Genomic DNA, 23,783 nt, shown 5'->3' with positions numbered 1-23,783 from the left:
ACAAGCTAATTTACAGAGTACTAAGATGTATGTTTAAAAATGCCACCATGACTTGATGGGCCTATGTTGACATTAGCAGCTTACATGCTAGTTATTGTGTGCATGTCCTGGACATACCGTATAAACAAGTAATACGCTGCAAAACAGTGGCCATGTGTCTTATTTGGCAGAGGATAATCTTTTATTAAAGGCATCTCCTGTTTAAAAGATTATCTAGTACAAATTGGGTTTACAGATAATCAGAAGAAAGAGATGCAAGTCATTCATGAAAAGATTGCAGGACAGCAAGCTGAGTAGGGCAGGGGTCATTTTGTCATAGACTTCTACTGGTGAGATATATCCATTTAAATTATAATACTTATATTTAAGTTTGTATCTGCCCATATAGATAACTAGATTTTATCTAAATACATACCTTTTGTCCATTTTGTTGAATTGTTAAGTAAGCTGTCCCGAAGCCATTGTTAATTATAGTTCGTTTCTGAGGACATGAACATGCAGCCAAATACAAGCAGAGCAATTTCAAAGGGGATTGCTTGCTAATTCTTATTAAGAACTTGTTAAATACATTTCACAGTTGTGTATCATATACTTGGTGTTATCTGTAATTCTCTTTCCTTTCCTCCCTGTATTCAAGCTTTCCCCAACTTGTTACCCTCCAGCCATCAGAGCCAACACATCTTGAGAGCACTGTATGGGAAAGCAACTACAGTATATTCAGTTTGCTGCCAGTAACAGTTCTTCCATATCTGTGGCCAGATCCTCTTTTGCCTAGACTACTATAACAATGGCCTTCTCATCTTGGTTCTCTTGCCTATCCAGTACTTTGCTACAAGATCTTTTCCCTGATGGCATTGGTCAGTGGCTTCCTCCATTAGAAGGTCCTACATTACTTTCTGCCCACTCTTGCTGCCCACCTCCCTGTATCCACTGCCAGTCCGGTGGCTTGTCTAGAACTGCTTGCCAGTTCAACCCTTGCCTCCATGCATTCAATACCAGTGAGATGGCCACCCAGAGACACTTACTGTTTCAGCTCCCTGCGTTCATTGCCAGTCAGGAGGCCACACCTGCCTTCTGCCTGAGCCCCCTGGTGTTCACTGATAGACACTTAGCCAGACCAGACCTGCTTGTCAAGTCAGCCCCCATCCTCCTTCGCTGACAACTGGCCAGGACCTCTTTGTGGGCCACTTCTGCCTCCCTGTGTTCATCAGCAGTCACCTGGCTGCTCCAGAGTCTGTTCCTGCCTCAGCCCCGTCTCCCCGGAGGAGTGTGAAAATAGATCAGTGGCTAAAAACTTTTTTTTTTAAAGTAGTAATAGCAACAAGAATACTAACATTCAGAAAACTAACAATAGTGAACAGGTCTTAAGTGCAGTTACTTACGGTTCGTCTACACATTCTATGCTAAGTGGTTCCCAAAAATAAAAGGTGAATAGAAAATCCAACATATTACGTTATGACACATCAAGTGATTAAAAATACTTAATTTTGAATTCACTTTTTGGTGCAAAATGTAATCTAAAAGGGCCTTTAAAAGTAGAACGGATAGAATGTATGCACAAATGCAACCACAATAATCTTACTAAATACATGAATCCCCATTTCTTAAAAGGAAGGTCTGTTTGTTTAATTGGTTCCCACATTTTCTGAAAAATTGTAGTAGTCCACAATTGCAGAAAGTTTGAGAAATACTGCCTTAGAAGTTTTTTTTAATTCTCAACATGCCTTTCTGCAGCAAGCAGTTCAACACACATGAATCATTGATGACCCTCTTTGAACTTGGGATGTGTTTTGATGCTAATAAAAAGCACTGTGGGGATTAATATTGCTGCTATTGTTGTGTTGAGTCCTTATTTGAACTTTCTTAGCACTGGAATTCTTAGGAGAGCTGAAGTCTTTGATCGGCCTCATTAGAGAAGCTGGCATCAGGTTTTGTAGTTTTTAACATTTTAACTCGCTTGGAGGGATGGTATGAAAGAATACAGCTTTCATAGGATGGATCCAGATTCATCTAATTTAATGTAATTCCCATTAAAATAAGTGTAATCATTTAGAAAAAGTTGGTGATTTCGTGGCTTAGTTGTAACTGTGTGTCTCTATGTCTGTACACAAGGAGAGACTGGCAACTTCTCCATATTCAAACAGCAAGGGTTGCTGATGATTCTTGGTGTGTTGTGCTACCCAGTTAAGGAATCAGCCATTTTGAAAGAATGCTTACTCAAGGAGAGAGTAAGCAAGAAGATGGCAAGCAGCAGAGGGCAAAGAAGCTGAGGTGGGGTCCTAAATTGAGTAGTAGGTAGCTGTAATGATTGCCTAAACCCAAATACTCAGTCTCACAAGCTCGGGCTTAAAGATAACTGATTTATTAAAGGAATAGTATGCAAATACAGAGAAAGCTGAGAATGAGCAAAAGCGCGCCAAATACAAACTTAAAAGCCTTGCTTGTAAGCAGGTCCCGCCCCGTCGCTCGTCAGGACGCTCCCCCTCCCAGGTGCTGAAAGCCGTTAAACGCGCCTGGGAAAGTAACCTTGAACAGGAGCGCAAACCCAAACATGCATTCCAAGCCCTCAAAACAATGGAGGGCGAAAGAATGAAAAAAACTCCGGGTGAAGGAACACGGAACAGAGAATGACATGTGAAACGTTACAATGTTAACCAAACATTAGAATGAGAACATGACATATTGCCCCCCCAAAAGAAATTAGGGAGCCGGTTTGTCAGGATAGGCAGAGTGAAAGTGGGCTACGAGACGAGGAGAATGCACGTCTGGAGCAGCAACCCATTCAGGATGAGGGAAATGTTTCCAGCGGACGAGGTATTGTAAAGCGGAGCGCTGGCGTCTGGAGTCGAGGATAGATGCCACCTCGAAGTGTTGCTGGTTGTCAATCATGAGGGGAGGTGGAGGAATGGGTTGTGGATGCCAACGGTCTGACGACAGGCAGGGTTTGAGTAAGCTACAATGGAAAACAGGATGTAAACGTTTAAGGTTGTGAGGCAAATCAAGTTTAAACGTAACAGGGTTCAGTTGAGCAACAATTGGAAAAGGACCGACAAATTTAGGACCAAGTTTTTTAGAGGGTTGAGGGGACTTGATAAACTTAGTTGATAAGTAAACTTTATCCCCGACCGCAAAGGATGGTTCTGGGGAACGCTTCGCATCGGCATGTCGTTTATAGGTAGCTTGGGCATGGCTGAGAGCGAGTAGAATATTAGACCATGAGTCTTTGAGAGAGTCTGCCCAGTCAGCGAGGGTGGCTGGTAGCGGTTGAGGATGAGGAAGTTCAGGAATCGGAACAAATTCACGTCCAAAAACTGTTTTAAAGGGAACTTGACCGGTGGTTTGATGAATGGCATTGTTGTAGGCGACCTCAGCAAATGGGAGTAAATCGACCCAGTTGTCCTGTTGGTAGTTAACAAAAGCCCTGAGGTATTGTTCCAATGTAGAATTAACCGCCTCTGTAGATCCGTCCGTTTCTGGATGCCAGGCGGTAGACAGCGACTGTTTCGTACCCAAAAGTTTCAAAAATGCCCGCCAAAATTGTGACGTAAATTGTGTGCCCCTGTCACTCACCAAACGGGCGGGGATACCGTGGAGGCGGTACACGTGGATGAGGAAGAGGCGTGCCAGCTGTTGTGCGGTGGGGATAGAAGCGCACGGGATAAAGTGAGCTTATTTGGAGAAAAAGTCTTTAACGACCCAAATGACGGTTTTTCGTTGACTAGGGGGTAGATCAACGATAAAGTCCATGGAGATATCCTGCCAAGGGACAGATGGAGTGGCAACGGGTTGAAGGAGACCTTGGGGCTTGCCTGGTTTGCGCTTTATCGCCGCACATACAGGGCACGCAGTGACATACTCCTTTAAGTCTTTGAGTAAAGTTGGCCACCAGAATTGGCGGCGAACGAGGTGCAAAGTTTTTACGTAGCCAAAATGTCCAGCTAGCTTGTCATCGTGGCAGCGCTGGAGTATGGTTTTTCGCATTGCTTCGGGTACATAGAGACGATCGTTGCGCCAGGCAAGATCATCGGTGAAAGTTAAAATGTGTTTATTGGTTTGCAACCAAGTATCTGTTTTAAGGTGGGAAAGCAACTGTTGTTGCAAATCGGAGGGAATTGACAAGGGCGGCGGGCGGCTGGAAGGCGGAGCGGTTGGAGGCGGAGTTGATTGCGCTCGGGTCTGGCTGCGAGTCACTGCTGCCAAACTTAATTGTTTGTCGGTCCAGACGGTGCCCTGGACCGTTGGCCCTGGGCCAGCATCTTGGGGTCTGCGCGAAAGTGCATCAGCTAAAAAGTTTTTCTTGCCGGGTATAAATTTAAGAGTGAAGTCAAAGCGGCTGAAAAACTCAGCCCAGCGCAGCTGTTTGGGACTGAGTTTCCGACTGGTGCTTAAAGCTTCCAGGTTTTTATGGTCAGTCCAGACTTCAAAAGGGTTTGAAGTGCCTTCCAATAGGTGTCGCCATGTCTCTAAAGCTGTTTTTACAGCAAAAGCCTCTTTTTCCCAAACATGCCATCTTCTCTCTGTTTCCGTGAATTTGCGAGAGAGGTAGGCACAGGGTTTTAAAGCGCCAGATTGGTCAGATTGTAAGAGAATTGCTCCTATGGAAAAATCAGAAGCATCGACTTGTACAACGAAGGGTTTAGAGGGGTTTGGATGCTGTAATATTGGTTCTGTGGTAAAGATTTGTTTGAGCGCTTCGAACGCTTGCTGACAGGCTGGAGTCCATGTAAGGAGCGCGCCTGGGTTCTTTGAACGTCGCGTATCCCCCTGTCCTTTAAGTTTTAACAGCTCAGTAAGGGGGAGGGCGATTTCTGCAAAATTTTGGGCGAATGCCCGATAGAAATTAGAGAATCCAAGGAAACTCTGTAATTGTCTCCTGGTACGGGGAGGTTCCCATGCCACGATGGCTTCTACTTTTGCAGGGTCCATTTCGATGCCCTGGGCTGAAATCCGGTACCCTAGGTAATCAATTTGCGACTGGTGAAAAGCACATTTGGACAGTTTTGCGTACAACTCTGCTTTTTTCAATTTAGCCAGTACCTGACGCACCAAGTGGATATGTTCTGACATGGTTTCAGTATAAATCAATACATCATCCAAATATACCAGTACCCCCTTAAATAGGTGGTCATGCAAGACCTCATTGATCAGTTGCATAAAAACTCCAGGTGCCCCGGACAAACCGAATGGTAAGACTTTATATTGGAAAGCCCCCAGAGGACAGTTGAACGCTGTTTTCCACTCATCCCCTTCCCTTATGCGAATGCGAAAGTAGGCTTCTCTCAAATCCAGTTTTGAAAAAATTTTGCCTCTGGCCAGATGTGATAACATATCTTTGATCAGGGGCAAAGGATATTTATTTAATATTGAGACCGCATTGAGCCCGCGGAAATCGGTACAAAGCCTTAATGACCCATCCTTTTTTGGCCTGAATAGGACAGGAGCTCCTACCGGGGAATTTGCCGGCTCAATGAAACCCCTAGCCAAATTTTTGTCAATGAACTCCCTTAGCGTGGTAAGCTCTTTGGGAGACATGGGGTATATTTTTGGGTGAGGCAATTTTACATTTGGTAAAAACTCAATGGCACAGTCCGTTTTTCGGTGGGGTGGCAAGCGATCCGCTTCCTTTTCCCCAAATACTTCAGCAAAATCTTGGTATTGATTGGGTAGTCCCTCAAGAGGTTGAAGCGTTTGCACAGTGGTATACGCTAGCCCTCCACCCTCCATGTCCTCCAGTAGGTCCTTTTCGGGTACTTTGTAAAATCCATCTGCAAACGTAACAGTTCTATGCAGCCAGTTGATAAAAGGGTTTTGTTGCACAAACCAAGGCATCCCCAAGATTACCAGAGGACCCCCCACTGGAGCTACCACAAATGGCAGCTTTTCCTGATGGGAGCCCATCTGCAAGGCGACCAGTCCCGTGGAAAGATTGACTGCTTTCCCTCCCGCCATAGTTCCATCCAATTGGGTGAAAATCATGGGTCTTGACAAAGGGAACGTGGGCAGTTCCAGAGCCGCTACGACATCAGGGTGCATTAGGGAACGGGAGCAACCCGAGTCTAGCATGGCCCACATTTCCACCGTTTTGGTTTTTGAGCTCAGTTTAACTTTAACAGTCAGTGTGGGGAAGTTTCCACTCACCGAATCATGGTTACGCCCGGTTTCTTCCACCTGCCCTAGGGCGCCCTTCAGGGCAGGTGGTAGGCATTTCCCGCCGGCTGGTCGAATTGCAACTCTTCGTCCTCTTCTCCGAAAGGAAGGTCTGGGGGGTCCAGTTCCGCGAGGGCTGCCTTCAGTTTTCGCGGTGGAGCAGGAGCAGGTGTCTTTACCGTGGGTTTCGTCTGTCGTTCCTCTGGACGGCGTCTTGGGCACGACGTGGCTCGATGTCCTTCTTTCCCACATCTGAGGCACTGACCCTTGGAGAACCGTTGCTCCCTCTCTTCTTCCCAGGTTTTTGGTTTGGGGCGGCTGGCAAGTCCAGATGTGCGCGCTCCTCTAGCGAGACGTGTTTGTCTAAGCTCTTTGGTATGGGCATAGGTTCGTAGGGCATTTTCTGCGCTGCCCGCCAACTGAATCCACCCATATAGCGTTTTAGGATCATCTCTGCCCAGAGCCCATCGAAGGATTTCGGGTTCAAGCCCCTGCTTGAACAATTCGATGATTGTTGGCTCAGACCAGTCTTCCACTTTTCCTGCCAAAGCTTTAAACTCCAACGCATATTTGGCAACTGAGAGGGACCCTTGGTAGAGTTTCCGCAGGTCATTTTTGGCCGTTTCTTGAGCTAGGGGGTCTTCGAAATGCTCTTTAAGTGCCCACAAAAATTCATCGAAGTCCTCTAACTCAGTTGCCTCAGCTTGGCATAGTTGCACATACCAATCCGCTGCCTTTCCTCTCAGCTTGTTGGCAATGAAATTGACCTTGCCATGTTCAGACCGAAAATTTCGACCCCAATCTTCTATATAGTGCTTGGCATTAGTAATAAAGAAGGAGAGCGTTGTGGGATCCCCATCGAACTTCACTCCAAATGGTGGGAAGGTTCTTGCCGGCTCAGCTGGCTGTGGCGGTGCCGCGAATGTCAGCGTGCGCCGAGCCCCCATGGGTGGTCGATCCCTAGGAGGTCTTGCCTCTCGCTCCCCCCCTTGACGGGCTGATCGAGTCTTGCTTCTCCCCCGGGTCGACATGGTACTCTGCCTGGGGTACTGTGACGGCTCTTCCTCCCAATCCTCCAGGGTGGGCTCTGCCTCTCTGGGTAGATCCTCTTTGGGTAGATCCTTGAGGATCGTCACTATTAACTCCATTTTATCTTCTAATGCCCTCATTCGGGCCGGAGTGACTGGCTCCTCCGAGGGTTGGTTGGTTACCACCACCCTCGGTGACAAGGGGACTTCGTGCTCCCAGGTCAATTGTGGAGACCCCCTCCCCTGTGTTCTTTCCATAACGGTTCTATGATCACTCCTGAGACTCTCCTGCATGGATATCAGCAGCTCGTCCAATTGGATATCTCGCAACTCCCGACGTGCTGCTCTTTGCGCTCTCGAAGTTAGCACTGGCCGGCTTTTGGCCGCCTCCCGCTCTTCTTCGCTTCCCTCACTTGCGCGAAGTTGAGGTTCTGTCATCGCTAGCGTTCCCTCTTATCCAATGATTGGATGGGGCTAGCGGAAAATGGATAAAATGATTCTCAGCTTTATGTAATGATTGCCTAAACCCAAATACTCAGTCTCACAAGCTCGGGCTTAAAGATAACTGATTTATTAAAGGAATAGTATGCAAATACAGAGAAAGCTGAGAATGAGCAAAAGCGCGCCAAATACAAACTTAAAAGCCTTGCTTGTAAGCAGGTCCCGCCCCGTCGCTCGTCAGGACGCTCCCCCTCCCAGGTGCTGAAAGCCGTTAAACGCGCCTGGGAAAGTAACCTTGAACAGGAGCGCAAACCCAAACATGCATTCCAAGCCCTCAAAACAATGGAGGGCGAAAGAATGAAAAAAACTCCGGGTGAAGGAACACGGAACAGAGAATGACATGTGAAACGTTACAATGTTAACCAAACATTAGAATGAGAACATGACAGTAGCAAACTCGTTCATTTCATCTGTAGCACAAGATGTGATATTGACTTGCTGTTATTCCTGCCCCATAGCTCAGAGGTGGCAACTATTTTTGCAGCCAGGAACTAAGCTTTAAAATATTTTTCTTGGCCTGGAGGTACAATAAGATAGGCTAATGATGTCATATGGGTAAGAATTAGTTTTTCTGAGATGGGGATAACTTTCCAAGAAACCAAGCAATTTCTGTAATTCTGGACTTCTGATCATGATGTCTATTGATGTCTGCATGTTTGTATTCATCTCTTGGAATATTTGATCCTGAGTCTTTAACCTGATTTCATGTGGCTATTGTTGCAGCTGACCATTTTCTTTCATTTTTATGTATATGCAAATGAACTATTTGCATATACTCCCTGAACTAGGTTTGTGTATTTGTTGTTCCTGTTTTGTGATCAATTGCAACTTGAAGAAGTTTGCAAGGGTTATCATGCAAAGTGGGGTTAAAAAAGATTTTGAAAATTGGAATTTAAAACTATTATATCCTCCCTGAACAATGGCACTCCTACTGATCTCTCCAAAAGTTGGTTTTCTTTGCTGTTGCAAACAAATGAGATCATCATAAAATAGCATTTTATAGGGGTGGCAGCAGGCTGAGCTTCAGTAAAATTCTGATTCAATAAAATGTGTTGCACCAGCAGCTTTGGAAATGTACAGTAAAATACTGGAGATGTTGGGGAGGGGAGGGGAGAAATCAACACAAGAATAGTATAAAAAGATGAAGTGTCTTGGAATGGAACATAATTTTTTTTAAACTGTTCCTTTACTTAAAAAAATAAGTATCAATCCAGCTGTTGAAGTTAAAAAGTTTTTAAAGACTAGCAGATCTAGATGATTATTGAACAAAAGACGCAAATTGCTGCTTAACTTTGCTTAACAGCAGCTAATAAAATCCAAGACTAGTTTAGCAAGCTTTCCTTACCAGGGGAAGTCAAGAAATCATTCAAAAATTAAGCTCTTAGTTTTGATTGAGGTATGACAACTTGAAGAATAGTTGGCTGCACATTTGATTTAGCTTAATTTGCCCCTAGTAGAAATGTGAGTAGATTAATAGGTACTGCTTCGGCGGGCAGGTAGTGGCATTCCATTTAGTCATGCCGGCCACATGACCACGGAAGTGTCTACGGACAAATGCCGGCTCTTCGGCTTTGAAACAGAGATGAGCACCGCCCCTAGAGTCGGACACGACTGGACTTAATGTCAAGGGAAACCTTTACCTTTACCTTTACCTAGTTAACACTTAAGCATTACTCCATGTATCATTATGGGAAAGGCCTCAAGGACACAAACTGAGTTTGCACAAGAGTTTTCAGAATGTAATCTCTGCAGCTATTACAGCTTTCAATTTACATCTAGTCTTAAGCATGACTGGGTGACAAATTTGCAGCACGATTATTCAGGTTTATTGTTCTCCCTTTTCACCCTGCAGGCTTGTTGCCCATTTTCCTTAGATTCATCTAACTTGTTCAAGTTGCACAAACTAAATACTGTCTTAGTCTTTTTTTTTTTTTCAACTTTGAGATTATTAGTTAAGAGCTCTTTACTCAAGTGTCGCTGCAGATTCTCAGTCATCCAGGTGGAATTGTCTGTAGGTTGAGTCATGGCAACTGGATTTCTTTCTTTTGGGTTGAAACGTTTTGCCAGATTGAAGAAGCTGCTTGGTCTTTGCTCATGTCCTCTTTAACCTTGTTGTGATTGTTTTACTCCAGAATCTTACAATCTGTTTTGGGCTAAGGACCTTACTCAGTCTTTAAGTAGTGAGCCAGGAGTGGCATGCATGCATGCACTTGTTTGTTTGTTTAAATTTATTTTCTATCCCGCCTTTATTATCTTCAAAAAGTGAGAGGGGCCAAGAGAAAAAACGGAATGAGATTAAATTTAAATTATATTAATATGATTACTCTCTGTATATTGAATGTTCCCTTTCTGTTGCATTAAAATTCACCTTTAGTATTTATTTCTGGAGGTGCTTTGGGACCCCAGGAACATAATTTGTACACCCCTGCATTAGTGGATTTGTGATGTTTACAATATTGTTGCTATCCCTGCTGCATCAAGCTAGCTGAAAAAGATGGCAAACTTTCGGTAGAATTTAGGTCTGTTAACAGCAATTGATCTAATAAAAAATAGAGTGGTAAATAGAATGGCAAAGTTGTACTGTACCTCATTTTAGGAACTGAATGTAATGTGGCTACAATATGGAAAGCAGTGGCTGTCGCATGTGATACTGAAATGTGTGCTCTTTGATCAAAATGTATGTAATTAATCTCCAATGGAAAATGGGTCATACGAATTTCTAATGACTGAGAAATGAAGATTTCCTGCGTATCTGAATATAAAGAAATACCATTGCAAACAATTCACACCCTGCAGGGCACAGGTGAGGGTGGAGAAAAATCTCTCTCTTCCTCCTTTCTAGGTGTTCGTTTTTCTTTGAAAACAAGGGGAGGGGGGGAGGAGGAGAAAGTACAGTTTACCTCAGTTCTAGGGCTTGTGTAAGTCTTTCCAGAAAGCAGCGGGTGGAGATATGAGAGGGCTTTGGAGCCACAGCCCTTCCCAAAGTATGTCTTCTCCCAACTGCACACGTCTTTCCCCTATTCATGGTGCCTGAAGGTCTGATACCAGGAATAGCTTACTCTGAAAGCTGATTAGGATGGGAACCCTTCTGACATTGAATTTCCTCCTCTATGGTCAGAACACTTGCTCTAGCCTTCAGTCAGACCGTGAACACTTGCAATCTTAGTTTTCTAAAATGACATTGCAGGTAGTCCTCAGCTTACAATGGCAGTTGGGATCGGAATTGCTGTCACTAAGCAGTGCAGTCATAAAGCATGACATCACGTGACTGTGACTCTTTGTGATGGCAGTCCCAGTTGTTGTTGTTAAGCTAGGACCGTGTGGATTGTTAAGTGAGAACCTCAGGTGACTGTAACTTCCTGCCAGCTTTTCCATTGATTTTGCTTTTGGGAAGCTGGCAGGGAATGTCGGAAATTGCGATCACATGACCACGGCTCGCAATGTTGTAGTCGCAAGCCTAGCGCCCAGATCGTAATCGTGTGACCGTGGGGACACTGCAATGGCCAGAACTACAAGGACCCATAGTACGTACCATTCGTTCGGTGCCATCATAACTTTGGATGGTCACTGAACAAATAGTCGTAACCCAAGGACTATCCGTAGTCATGTTGTTTATTAAATGCATTCCATTTACTGTGATACTATTCTTTTAAACACTTTTTTTCATCAGTATGCTGTGTGTAAACTGTCTGGATTTTGTTGTCATTGTCCTACAGAGAATTGCCATATGGTTCAATGGAGGCTATTTTGGCCCCCATCTCTTCCTATGAAATTTCCTCACAGGGATGTGTTTAATCTAACCCAGTGTTTCTCAACCTCAGCAACTTTAAGATGTGTGGACTTCAACTCCCAGAATTCCCCAGCAAGCCATGGTGGCTAGGGAATTCTGGGAGTTGAAGTCCGCACATCTTAAAGTTGCCGAGGTTGAGAAACACTGATCTAACCTGACATCCTCTTCTGTACCAGCAGTGGATATCCTATAGTTCATGGGCCACATGTCACCTCCAAAACCATTTAGTAGCAAAATGACCAATTTTGGGCTTTATGATTGCAAGAACAATTTCAGCAGAATGTTCTCAGGCCATTTGGGGAATTATTTGGAGGTTTCCTACTCCTCACCTCTAATAATACTGAAAAAGGTGCAAAGAACAAACAAAAAACCCTCTTCCCCACTCTTTTTGGTAACAACTCATCCTGTCCATGGTGTGCCAGTTGCCTTCCAGCTGCTTAAGGAAGCAACCTAAGGAAGCAAGTTCGCCCATCCTTGTCTTATGTGTATGTTGAGGACAGGAGAAAACAGAAGTCATTCTTAGGGGGAGATCCCAACGTTGTCCCAACTATGTCATTGCACGATGCTTTGGCTATGTCCTAAGTTTTCCCCAAACTGTTCTTACGTTGAAAGCGTCAAGGGAGAAAAATGCATATAATTGTCCTTTTATTTGTTCTTTGATTGCTACCGAGCCAAATTCAAAGTGCTGATTATCTTTCATGTCCTAACACAGCTTCTCAGAAGCCTGTGCCTTCTAGACTGGTTGGATGGCAGCCTCCAATGTGCCCAACCAGCACCGTGAGACTAGCTAGGGGATCACGCGAGCCAGCGGAGATGGAGAGACTGATAGGCCAATGCATCTGAAGTGCACCACCTTGTGAGCAGCTGTAATGAATTGGAACCTAAGTGTTTGCAGATGTGTGTTTTTACAAGAACTTATCTAGGTAATTAGATCTTTGTGGAAAGGGGAAAGAGTTCTCACTGTCAGGGCTGCATTTAGTGGGGTAACATAAGGCAGCATATAGCTGGAGAAGTCCTAATGATTCTCACAGGACCATTTCCCCCTTTATCAATGGTAAGGCAATCTTCTTCAGTTGCAATGTATTTAGTATTTCTCCCTTTGGAGTACTTTTGCTGTCTTATATATTGGTGTTTCCCCATCTTTTTGTGTGTTCGTATAGTGCATATAAAGCTTTAAATTTTTGGAGCTTTGGGAAAATAAGTATTTTATATTGAATCACTTGACAATGAAACTGTCAGATTGCATGTTGTTCTGAGAGCGCGGAGCCATCACATGATCAATGAAGTTGTCAAGAATTTGTCCTTTGAATTGTAGCAACAGCAAAAAAACCCTTCTGTTGTAAAGATTTTCCATTGTAGTTCGTCTACAAGTTGCTCTGATTGTGAAAAAAGGTAAAACATGTGGACTCAGTCCAGTTAAGATCAAAAGATCCCCTTATGTGGTAAAATTGTCCCACTCTCAGTCTAAAGTGCAGTTTGTATCTGTGAGTGGACGCCATGGAGATGGATAACTATTTAGATGAGCCTATCCAGGACAAGGCTAAAACTATTGTGTGGACATATCAACTTTTATTTTTATCAGTTTTGTTGAAAATAAAGGGCAGCATCCAAATATGTAATCCTTCCATCTTCAGCCTCTAGCAGTAAGTGCCCAGAGCAGTTATTCAATCCATTATCTTTCTGTTATAGGAGGTACTTGTGGGTGTAAGCACTCAGCTTGAAAGGTAGCTGTTCTGCAGAAGCATTGTGTACTTGGATAAAGGTGTAGCAATAATAACCTGCACAATTATACCATGTTACTGCATTAATTTCCAGAGGCATTTTTGCAGAATTAAAGATAGCTGTGTCCAGTGGATTTACGGGGGCATTCATTCCCCATCTCCTTCCTTCCTTTCTTCCTGCAGGAGTCTTACAGTTTGTCGAAGTCACTGTCAACATTTTGGTGCTGATCTGTATTGGAGCAAGCCAGGCCGGTGTCTCTGGATTCAGTTCCCTGGGAGGCCTAGGCTCTTTCAACATCAACTCAATGTATAGCCCGTTTGAAGGGACTGAACTCCAAGAGGTGACGGAGCTGGACATGCAGTACAGCCAGATGAGAGCCCCTTGTGTGTATGGAGGGGTGGCTTTCAGTCTGACAATGATGTGCCTTACGCTTCTTTTCCTTGTCAGGGGAGGAAAGCCCATTCATCGCCTTTCCCTTGGACTGCTTGCTGCTGAGTGTCTCTTTGACATCCTCGCTTGCCTTGGTTATATAGTGGCTGTTGGGCTCTACCTCCACTTTGTCATTCAAGTCAATTCCACGGATATGTGCCTAAGGAGAGAAAGGCTTTACGCACGGCGAGGTTATACCTCAGTGAACTGCAGCGTGCAAGGCGGGGATGCATCTGTGGCTCTCTTTGGCCTGGTGGCTGCTTGCCTGTATTTTGGAAGCTTTGTGGTCTGCATTCTCACCATTCGGGATGTCCGGAAGTTTCAGAAACAACAGGACAACAGTCGCTATCATCTTGAGAGAACCTACAAGGAAGAAGACCACCCAAAGCCCTATAAGAGCCCAGAAAACACATACACTGCAACAACTTTTGGCACACTTGTGTAATCTATGTCAGGTATCTCAAAGAAGCAAAGCTAAAAAAAGGAGTTTTCTGCGCATAGAGGGTGGTTGTGCAATACAATATCAAAGATGTATCTTAAAAATTATTCTTGTCAGAATAATAAAATATCTTTATGGGAAAAGGGAAGGAATTTCAGAAATGATATCCAGGTTTGTTTGCCCTGTATGTGTGCTTTTTTCAGTAACGGCACTTCTATATCATTGCCTAAAAATCCTGCATGGACATGTTCATGAAATCACCAAGAGTCAGCTTGACCTGAAGGTGTCTTTACCTTTACAGGTAGTCCTCGCTTAATGACCACAATTGGGACTGGAATTTTGGTTGCTAAATGAAGCAGTCATTAAGCAAATCTGACCCAATTTTATGACCTTTGTTTGCAGCCTTCGTTAAGCAAATCGCTGCAGGCATTCAGCAAACCACATGGTCATGAAGTGAATCACTCGATTCCCCATTGATTTTGCTTGCCAGAAGCCAGCCGGGACGGTTGAAAATGGTGATCATTTGACCATGGGATGCTGCAACAGTCATAAATGTGAACCGGTTGCCAGGTGCCTAAATCATGATCACGTGAGTGAGGGGGCGTTGAAGGATCTTACCCAGGGGCAACTGTCTGTAGCTGATTATGCCCTGGAATTTAGGGCTTTAGCTGGGAAAATCCCCGACTGGTCGCAGTCAACCTTGATAGAACAGTTTAAAGAGGGGCTCAACTGGGACGTCCTGCGATGGGCGTTGGGTAGAGACGACATCGTAACGTTTCACATGCCATGGTGCTGACGCGCGTTTCTGTTGGGAGGGAGCTGCTGGGAAACCTTGTGCCAAGCTCTGTATCTATGTTCATTTCAATGGAATGTGTTTGGGTTATGTGCTCTGCTCAAGGACTTTTCCCGCAGACCATCAGAAGCCGTTAGGAGCACCTGGGATTTTGAGCCTGGGAAGATTCTATGGGGGGAGGGATCTCATTTGTACCGAGGGGTTTTTAGTTTGCATTTAGCGCACTTTAGCATTCTCAGCTTTCTTTGTGATCCTGCACACTATTCTTTAATAAATCAGATATCTTTATGAACCTGTTCATGAGTCTGATGGTGTTTTAGGATAGGCAATCATTGCGTTCCCCACTGTTACTCAGTTTTTACAATGAGGGGCATTTACCCAAGGAACATCATATCCCCAAGTACCCCAGAAACCTACAGCAACATTGTAGCTTATTCTTATAATCAGAGACTCCTGTAGGTCTAAGGAGCACAATGAAAGCTTTGTCCTGCTTCTGTAAGGATCATGCACTACATGTCACATTTGAAAGAACCAAGATTATGTGCTTCGCAAACCTGGCCCTGGAGTACCGAGAAACACAGCATTGGGTAAAGGGCATGCTTCAAATACTTCAGTTTTATGTTTCAGGCTACGGTGAAGTGAGAGGCCCATATAATTATTGTTCACTGAACAAAAGATTCTGAATTTGGAATCCCAAATCAAATTTAGAAGAATGTTTACAGGTATGGAACGATTCCTTTGATTACAGGTTCATAAAACTGCAGGGCTTTTAGGCTAATACAATTTTTTGTTATGCCATTGGCAGTTCTCAAGGATAGATTGAGAAAAATTGTGTGTGCAAAATGAACCTGCCCTCATTTTGTGGGAGCTTTTGAGACTTTGGTTCACATTCTGCTTTACTGTGGCTTATAGAGAGTCTTCTGTAATGTTCTCCAGCTTCTCTTCCCTAGCTGTTTCCAGGCAGCTAGGTGAGTTCTACGTAGACCACTTAACTGTCAGACAAACACCCTAAAACAAAGCTTGTCATAGCAAAATTCTTAGGAATAGCATGCATGATTCAATCACTAGTAACAAGAAACTAAGCTAGCATAAAGCTAATAGAAAGCACTAAGTTCAACATAATGTGGGTGGCAGTTCATCTTACTGTAAGTTATCTCCATGTTAATATTTATCTGTTGTAACTGCTGTATTTTATTATTTTATTGATGATTGCAATGAGAACCAGTATGGTCTCATGGTGAAAGAACCAGGCTAGGGAGAATTGAGTTCTAGTTCCATCTTAGGCACAAAGCCACCTGGGTGACCTTGGGCCAATCACTCCTTATCAGTCCTAGGAGGAAGGCAATGGGAAATCATGTCTGAAAATCTCGCCAAGAAAACTACAGGGACTTGTTTAGGCAATTGCCTCAAAGTAAAAAAAAAATGATTGCAGTAGAAACTATTTGCTTGTATTTGAGACAGAAGCTGTATCAGGAGTCAGCACCCAAGACCCTACATATGTTGCTGAACTATTATTTTGAAGATCTCATTGCACTTGATCGTCCATTCCACTTCCAGCTGGGGACATTGCAGTTCAACTGAATGATCATACTTCATGTTTGGCATGGCAGAGTTTATTACTGTGCAAACATTTCAACTTTGAAAAGTTTCGGGCTCAAAAATGATAGTTCCAACTTTAATGGAACTGTTCCAACATTGGTCCCCTCATACAGGAGGTCTTTTGAGCTTGGAACAGCCCCATTTTGAATTCAGAATTAGTCTTCTGAGCTAGAATTGCCTTATTTTCAGCTCAGAATGCTACTTATAGGGTTGCAACATCTGTTTAAACCTGAAATGGGGAGGTTTAATGCTGTCTGGGGAATTCTGGGAGTTGAAGTCCACACATCTTAAAGTTGCCAAGGTTGAGAAACACTGCTTTAGACATACAGTGTGTCTTGATAACCCAAATGAGAATATTGCCTTAAAAACGTGACTCAGAGGGAGTGATACCACTTGACTTAAAAGAGGCAGCAATCTTCCTCTCTCCAACCTTTCCTTTATGGGAGAAGGTTCTCCAGAAGGTATTGGGGAGGCAATTACAGAGCGCTCTTGATAGAAATGGATTCCCATCCACTCTGGGCTCAGTCCTTAGCACGGGATGGAGATCATACTGGTCACTCTTCGTGGATGACTTGTGGAAGGACTTACATGGGGGGAGTGGTCCCTTCATTATCCTGCTTTCTTCCTCAAAAGCATTTGAAACCATCCATCTGTATCCTTCTGAGCTGCCTCCAAGGGTGGTGGACGCTGTTTTAAAAGTCCCAACCTTCCGGTGGGCAGTTGGAACTGTTTTTAGTGAAAGGGAGCATTCCACGGTGGAGTGGTTCAGGGCTCAGTCCTCTCCAATTCTCTTCATCATCCATATGAAGCCCCAGGGGAGTTCATCTGTCACTTTGGGTAAAGATATTGTCAGTCTAAAATAAAACCCTACCTGCTATTACAAGACCACAAGCTATGGAGTTCTGTGAAGTGTTTGACATTCCTGTTCCCTTGTCACGCAAAGAGAAGCAGATCTGTAGTGACTCATTCCTAGATTAAACTGATTCTGTTTAGCACATTGTCATGGCAAAAAAAGAAAAACGAACATAGACTTACCTTAATTTTTGCTTTTCTGTGGGTGAATAGTTTCCATGCAGTATGTAACATGATTGGATTAAAATTCCCTAGAAAATCTCAGCACTTCTACAATATTTCAAAATTTCTTCTTCCCTTCTTGGCATTGTTGAAGCATAACCCTTTAAGTCCTACATGGATTTCACTCTCTGTTGTTCTCCACCGCCCTGCTCACTCTTCTCCCAGTCTTCCGCATATTTTTTTTCATCTTCTCATTTTTTCCCCTTGTCTCTTCCCTTCTTTCCTCAGTTCTCTTCCTCCCTTTGTATTCTATCCAACCCAACAGAATGCTAGAATGAAATTATATAAAGGGGCTTGGCCTCTATCTGTCCACCAGGACAACTCTTCAAAAAATGGGTCCAGTTTTGGTGATGGAGGCAAAGCCAGCAAAAAAGATTCAAAATGGGCCAGAGCTGACCAGGGCTGTTGAGAAAAACATTTGAGAAAGAAAATCCCCCAGTAGGTCTGCAAGCAGGAAGAGGCAGTAGTCCTCCATTCTAAGCCCCCTTTCTCCTGGTCAGGTGTCCCTGAGTGCTGCTATTTTTGAGCAGAGTTTTTTAACCTTTTTGTGCTATAGACCCCTTCTCAGTTGTATCGGGTCTGAGAAGGAGGCAGAGAAGAGAAAAAGACTTCAGGGATAGCACGCACAATTCAACACCTCTAAAATCATAGGATTGACTTGTATGGATATTTAGGTACAAGAGAACCTTTGAAATGCAACCTGTGTTGACCATCAACAATTACATGCTTTTGGAGAAAAATATGTGGCCCACAACCAAATGTATTCTAATTTTGCTTTTTTAGGGTATACAGGTAGTCCTCGCTTACCGATGGTAATTGGGACTGCGGACTCCATTGCTAAGCAATGCAAACATAAGGTGCAATGTCATGTCACCATGACAACTTGTGATGGCAACTCTAGCAGTCCCAGTTGCCGTAGTTAGGCAAATCTCACGCCATCTCAGCATCCTGCAGTCACATGATTGCCATTTGTGATCTCCTGCCGACTTCCCCATTGACTTTGCTTGTGGGAAGCTGGCAGTGAAGGTTGCAAATGGTGATCATGTGACTGCGGGATGCTGTGATGTAATTGTGAGCTGGTCACAGAGTGCCCTAATTGTGATCACATGACCACAGGGATGCTGCAACAGCCGCAACTACGAGTATCCGTTGTAAGTGCCCCTTCTTCAGTGCCATTTTAACTTTGAATGATCACTGAATGAGTGGATGTTAAATGAGGATTACCTGTAATAATTTTAGATAGTGAAATTTATTGAAGTTAACAAGCATTTTTGGGGTCTACTGGCCATACATTTTTTTGCTTCCATTCATTATTAAATGAAAAGCTAAGCTTTGATTAGAGGTTAGTTAAAATAAAGTTGGATTTTATTTTCCCGTCCAAGCCCATGAACCCCCTGAAATCTTTCCAGGGATTCCATGGACCTCAGGTCAAGAAGCCTTGTATTACGGTTGGAAATAAGCCCTGCTCCTGCATGGTAACTGCTACATTTAACACTACATATATTTAGATGGCAACAAAGAGGAAAGCGGTATGAGGTTTAAGCTTATCATCAAGAAGCACTGACACAGCTTTTGCAGGGAACACACAATAAACATTCTAACAGAAATCTGTCTGGTTCTTACAGAACAAGACAGGGCTGGCAATTCTTCAAATGTCAAAGTTTTTGCCAGATGGATTATGAAGTACAGTTGACCATTCTAGGTCATATAACAATCCTATTAATGATTTAAATACATTTGATGCATTAGATGCCTAGAGATTATGACAGTAAAAGCCTAACCGTTTTTTCCTCCAAGATAAAAGACATGCTCAAGGACTTATTTGTACTTTTTTCAGTTACCACATCGTTGACAGAAGTATTGGTCCACTTTACAATTCAGTATCCACAATTCAGTATCCAAGGCTATCCTCTTGATGAGATTACCTATCTCCATCTTTGAAGGGACTTGCTTATTTGAGGGGATGTAGAGGCAGAACTTTCTGGATTCTGAACCTGGTGAATCAGTTCAGCAGTACATCAACAAAGGGTGCATCTGGAGGCTTTGTAAAAGTCAACTGCCTACCAGTTGAACAACAAGCTTTCATTTCTGAACTGGAAGATGTTGCAGGCATTTGCAACATACATACATACATACATACATACAGTACATACATACTGAAATGGAGCCTCGTGTGGCAGAGTGGTAGGCAGCAGTATGGCAACTGAAACTCTCCCCGCAACCTGAGTTCGATCCCAGCGGAAGCTGGATTCTTGGGTAGCTGGCTCCAGTCGACTCAGCCTTCCATCCTTCCAAGGTCGGTAAAATGAGTACCCAGCTTGCTGGAGAAGGCAATGACTGGGGAAGGCAACGGCAAACCACCCCACTCTATAGTCTGCCAAGAAAACGTCGCGAAAGCAGCATCCCCCCAAAGGGTCAGATATGGCTCGGTGCTTGTGCAGGGGACCATTCACCTTCACATACATTGAAATAGAAGTAAATTAGATGGCCGCCCCAATAATCTGGATTACTTGTGGTTGGGCAAAGGAGCAGCAGTTACTGCTGCAGACACCTGTGGAAATCAGCGATGAAGGCATTGCCATCAGTGCAAATGAAGAGATGTACCTCCTTCAAAAGGCTGACTCTTCTGCCACTGGCACCATTGGGTGCTGCCAAGGCAATGGTTCAGTGGCTTTTGTGGGAGTACATGTGGAAATCATGGTATCAGCTCACAGTTAATCAGTGTTTCAAAAATAAATCTGGTGCTGCAAGAATTATTCGGATTGTCTAAATCTGCTAAATAGCAGTATTTACAATTAAAGTATCTTTTAATCATATAATTTGGATTGGGATCCTAAGCTCCTAAATTATTATTGGAAATAGTTTTGGATGACTCCAAAACTTCTACATGAAACTTAAGAGCATGATGAAGATATTGGTAATTTTTATATATTTTGAATTGACATTTTAATATTGTGCTTGAATGAATCAATGGGCTGAGTTTTAAAAAAAACCTTAAGTATGTATGTTTTACAAAGGCTCTTTTCTGATTGTTTTGGACATCTTAGAGGGTTGGACGGAAGTATAATATATACGGTGGAGGGAACAGACATAAATTTTGGACTTGCCATATGGTGTTCTATTTTGGTTTCTTTACGTATGTATGTGTGTGTGCAATTTTTATTAAGAATTTTGATTATAATAGTAAAATCTAATACAAACTAAAAGAAAGAAAAGAGAACAGAGAGGAGTAAAAACTGCAAGGGAAAAGAAAAGAAAAAGAGGAAGTAATATAATAAAGAGAAAAGGAATATATAAAGAAGTTACTTCCAACCTTCAATACAAGTATAAACAAATTCAGTAACTTCTCACCTTCTCTAGTTACAAACATTTATCTCGTCATCCCATATCCCATCGCTTATCTATAAACAAATCCATAAAGCATCATCTTTTCAGTCCTGGTGTCTGCAGAAAGTCCAAAAAGGTTAGCCAGAAGTAACAACCTATATTATTTTAACCTTGATCAAACAAACCAACTTTATATTCCTTCCTTTTACTTCGAACAGTCTTGATCTTTAGTTCATTCAAATTTTGTCATAGGATTTGATTTCTCTTCATTTCTTCTTTGTCCCATCATACAGAGTTCTTCAAGGCTTTAACAAGCATCTTTTATAAATCCAGTAGGAAAACATTATCCAGGTTTGGTTGGTCATTTGTATTTCCCTTTTAAATTGTAAAACAGCCAGTTTCTTTTGTAGATCCAGTGAATATCCTTTTCTAAATCATTCTCTGGGCTTGTCAGTTGTAAATCCACTTTTGATACCTCTATCTTGTCAGATAAAATTTGTTCTACATCTGACATTTCTTCAGGACATATCTTTTGGACATAGTCTATCCATAGAAACAGACATCATTACTGACATAGTTGATACTGTGGCTATTTTCTGATTCCACGCTTCAAAAATCTCCTTTAGAATTTTTATTGTCATAACCATCTTGCAGGCCTGTATATCTTTCCTCTACTTAAAATATTTAATCCCCTGTCCAGTTTTTGAAATCATTAAATTATTTATCTGTTTTGTAAAAACCAAAACAGGATCTATTGCCTAGGAGAAAGAGTTCGTTCTTTATAATTAATTCCAAAATCTTATTTATTATGAAATTTCTCTGCTGCCCATCTCATACATGACGACTCTGGGCAGCTAGAGTATTGTAAAAGTTTCAATATTCCAATTTTATCTGGACCCTTAGTCTGTATGTAACTTTCTAAGATCAAAATCTTATTTAGCTTTTTGCTGTTTATTTCAGATCCTTGAAATACTTAAGCTTATAATTAAAATTTCTTTCATTCACACTCACCTGGCATTTACAAACTTGTCATTACAAAGGTCTCTAATAGTTTAGAAGTAGTTAATGAGCAATTTCCAAGTGATTAGAAAGTGAGGTTTGTGAACTTAGTATCCTTTAAGAGTCTGTCATGGTTGCGAGCAAGATGACTAATCACATTGCTCAAACCCATGGAAAGCTGCTGTCCTGCGGTCTCCTCACAGGAAGCAGTCGTCCAGAGCACATGTGGGCAATCTCCTGTCCTTTCCTTGTCCAGAGAGGTTCCAAGGAACCAGTCTACTCACCAGTTCTCTGCTCTTTACTACCGTCAGCTCTGCTTTCGCAGAGCTGTCTTCATTTTGCCATACCTTCCCCAGAAGCGGTTGTTCTATTTTGGTTTCAAATGTTTATTAATATAGTGCTTGGAAGAAAAATAAGGTTTAAAGAAATCAATGTGATATTTAACGATATACTAAAATTTGAAACTTATGGATATACAATGGAAAGATTCTACAATATAGGTAGTCCTCACTTCATTATAATTGGGACCAGAATTTCCATAGCTAAGCTATGCGGTCGTAAAGCACGTCACGTGACTGCACCACTTAGCAACAGCAGTTCCAACAGTCCCTGGTTACTGTTTAGTGAGGACCTTACATGATCACAACTTCTGACTTCCTGCTAGCTTCCCCAATGACTTTGCTTGTGGTAAGCTGGTGTGAAAGGTTACAAATTGTGATCATGTAACCACGGGGGCACTGTGATAGCTGGAACTTCAAGGACTGGTTATAACTACCACTTGTTCAGCAGAGTTGCAAGTTTGGTGATTGTTAAACAAGGACCACCTGTACCTGATTTAGAACATTTGATTGATGAGATATAATTAATTTCTACCTATGAAATCACTTCATATTGATGAAAATGGGCTAGTATCTATGTGGTTGTTTACAAACCAAGTTATTTTTGTATGCATGTTTTATGTATTGTACTCTATTATGTATGCATTCTATATAATTCTTTCTATATAATTTATTTTTTTGTTTTTATTTGTTTTTATGTTGTTTTTTTACTTACCTTCTGTATACTAATAGTAATAACAAAGTCAAAAAGAAATCACAATGCTTGGGGACAAATAAGGTACAATGACATGAAATTCGAGTGTGGGTTCCCAGTTAGGGGTTCTGAATATACGAAGAATGAAATTAAAATTCCAGGATCAGGGAAATAACTTCTCAAGAATTCTCCACTGAGAAGCAAGCCAAACTAGTATTCCTCAAAAAACTAGAATTGTTTTTTTTCTGATAGCTAGCTAGGTTCATTTCCCACTGACCACTTAACTCGAGAAACTGGAAAACTGGTATCACTTTCTGTCTTTTACAAAAGGTCTTGATCCCTCCCCACCCACTCCAGAGTTTCAGGCTTGTCCCATTATGTCTCGTGTATAGTTAGGAACAAAGTAAAACTGGATGTTGAGCACAAATTTGAAAAAAGTCCACACTTTCATTCAATCCTCCCCATGCAACTAAATATTCTTTCCACATACTTTGTTTATATCCAGCTTTTCCTCCAAGAAGCTCAAGGCTCCTGACCTATTTACTTCCCACTGGAACTTGTGTATGTTAACAAAGGATGAATGCTACCAACTGACCCAAGATTCTTTAGTGAGCTTCACGGCTCAGCGACGATTTGAACACATATCTTCCACCGTCTAGTTTGGTATTTCCACCACTACAGTGCATTGGCAACATGGTGATTTCCACAATTTCTTCTTGATAGCAAAATACTACTTTCACACATCCTCTTGAAATTAGACAGAGCATCTTTCCTGCATTCCAATATGGAAATTCTTTAATATGGAGGACAGGGCAATGTTAGTTTAGTTTATCAACAGCTATTGTGATAAAAAATGTGAGAATCTGAACATTTCACTATCAAGCCTGTAGAGGATATACATGC

General features: G+C 42.5%; 1 protein-coding gene across 1 annotated transcript in view; it reads left to right on the top strand.

Annotated features, from left to right (window-relative positions):
• The window catches only part of LOC134493950 (MARVEL domain-containing protein 3-like), a 32,171-nt gene extending 17,971 nt beyond the window's left edge, over nt 1–14,200 (top strand). Inside the window, exon 4 of the mRNA XM_063298795.1 lies at nt 13,371–14,200. Within this exon, the coding sequence (XP_063154865.1) occupies nt 13,371–14,062 (692 nt within the window). The 3' untranslated portion in view covers nt 14,063–14,200. The remainder of the gene's footprint in view (nt 1–13,370) is intronic.
• The last annotated feature ends 9,583 nt before the right edge of the window (nt 14,201–23,783 follow it).

The sequence above is a fragment of the Candoia aspera genome, chromosome 3, assembly GCF_035149785.1.
Source record: "Candoia aspera isolate rCanAsp1 chromosome 3, rCanAsp1.hap2, whole genome shotgun sequence".
Taxonomy (NCBI): domain Eukaryota; kingdom Metazoa; phylum Chordata; class Lepidosauria; order Squamata; family Boidae; genus Candoia; species Candoia aspera.
This window is presented reverse-complemented; position numbering and strand designations above follow the sequence as displayed.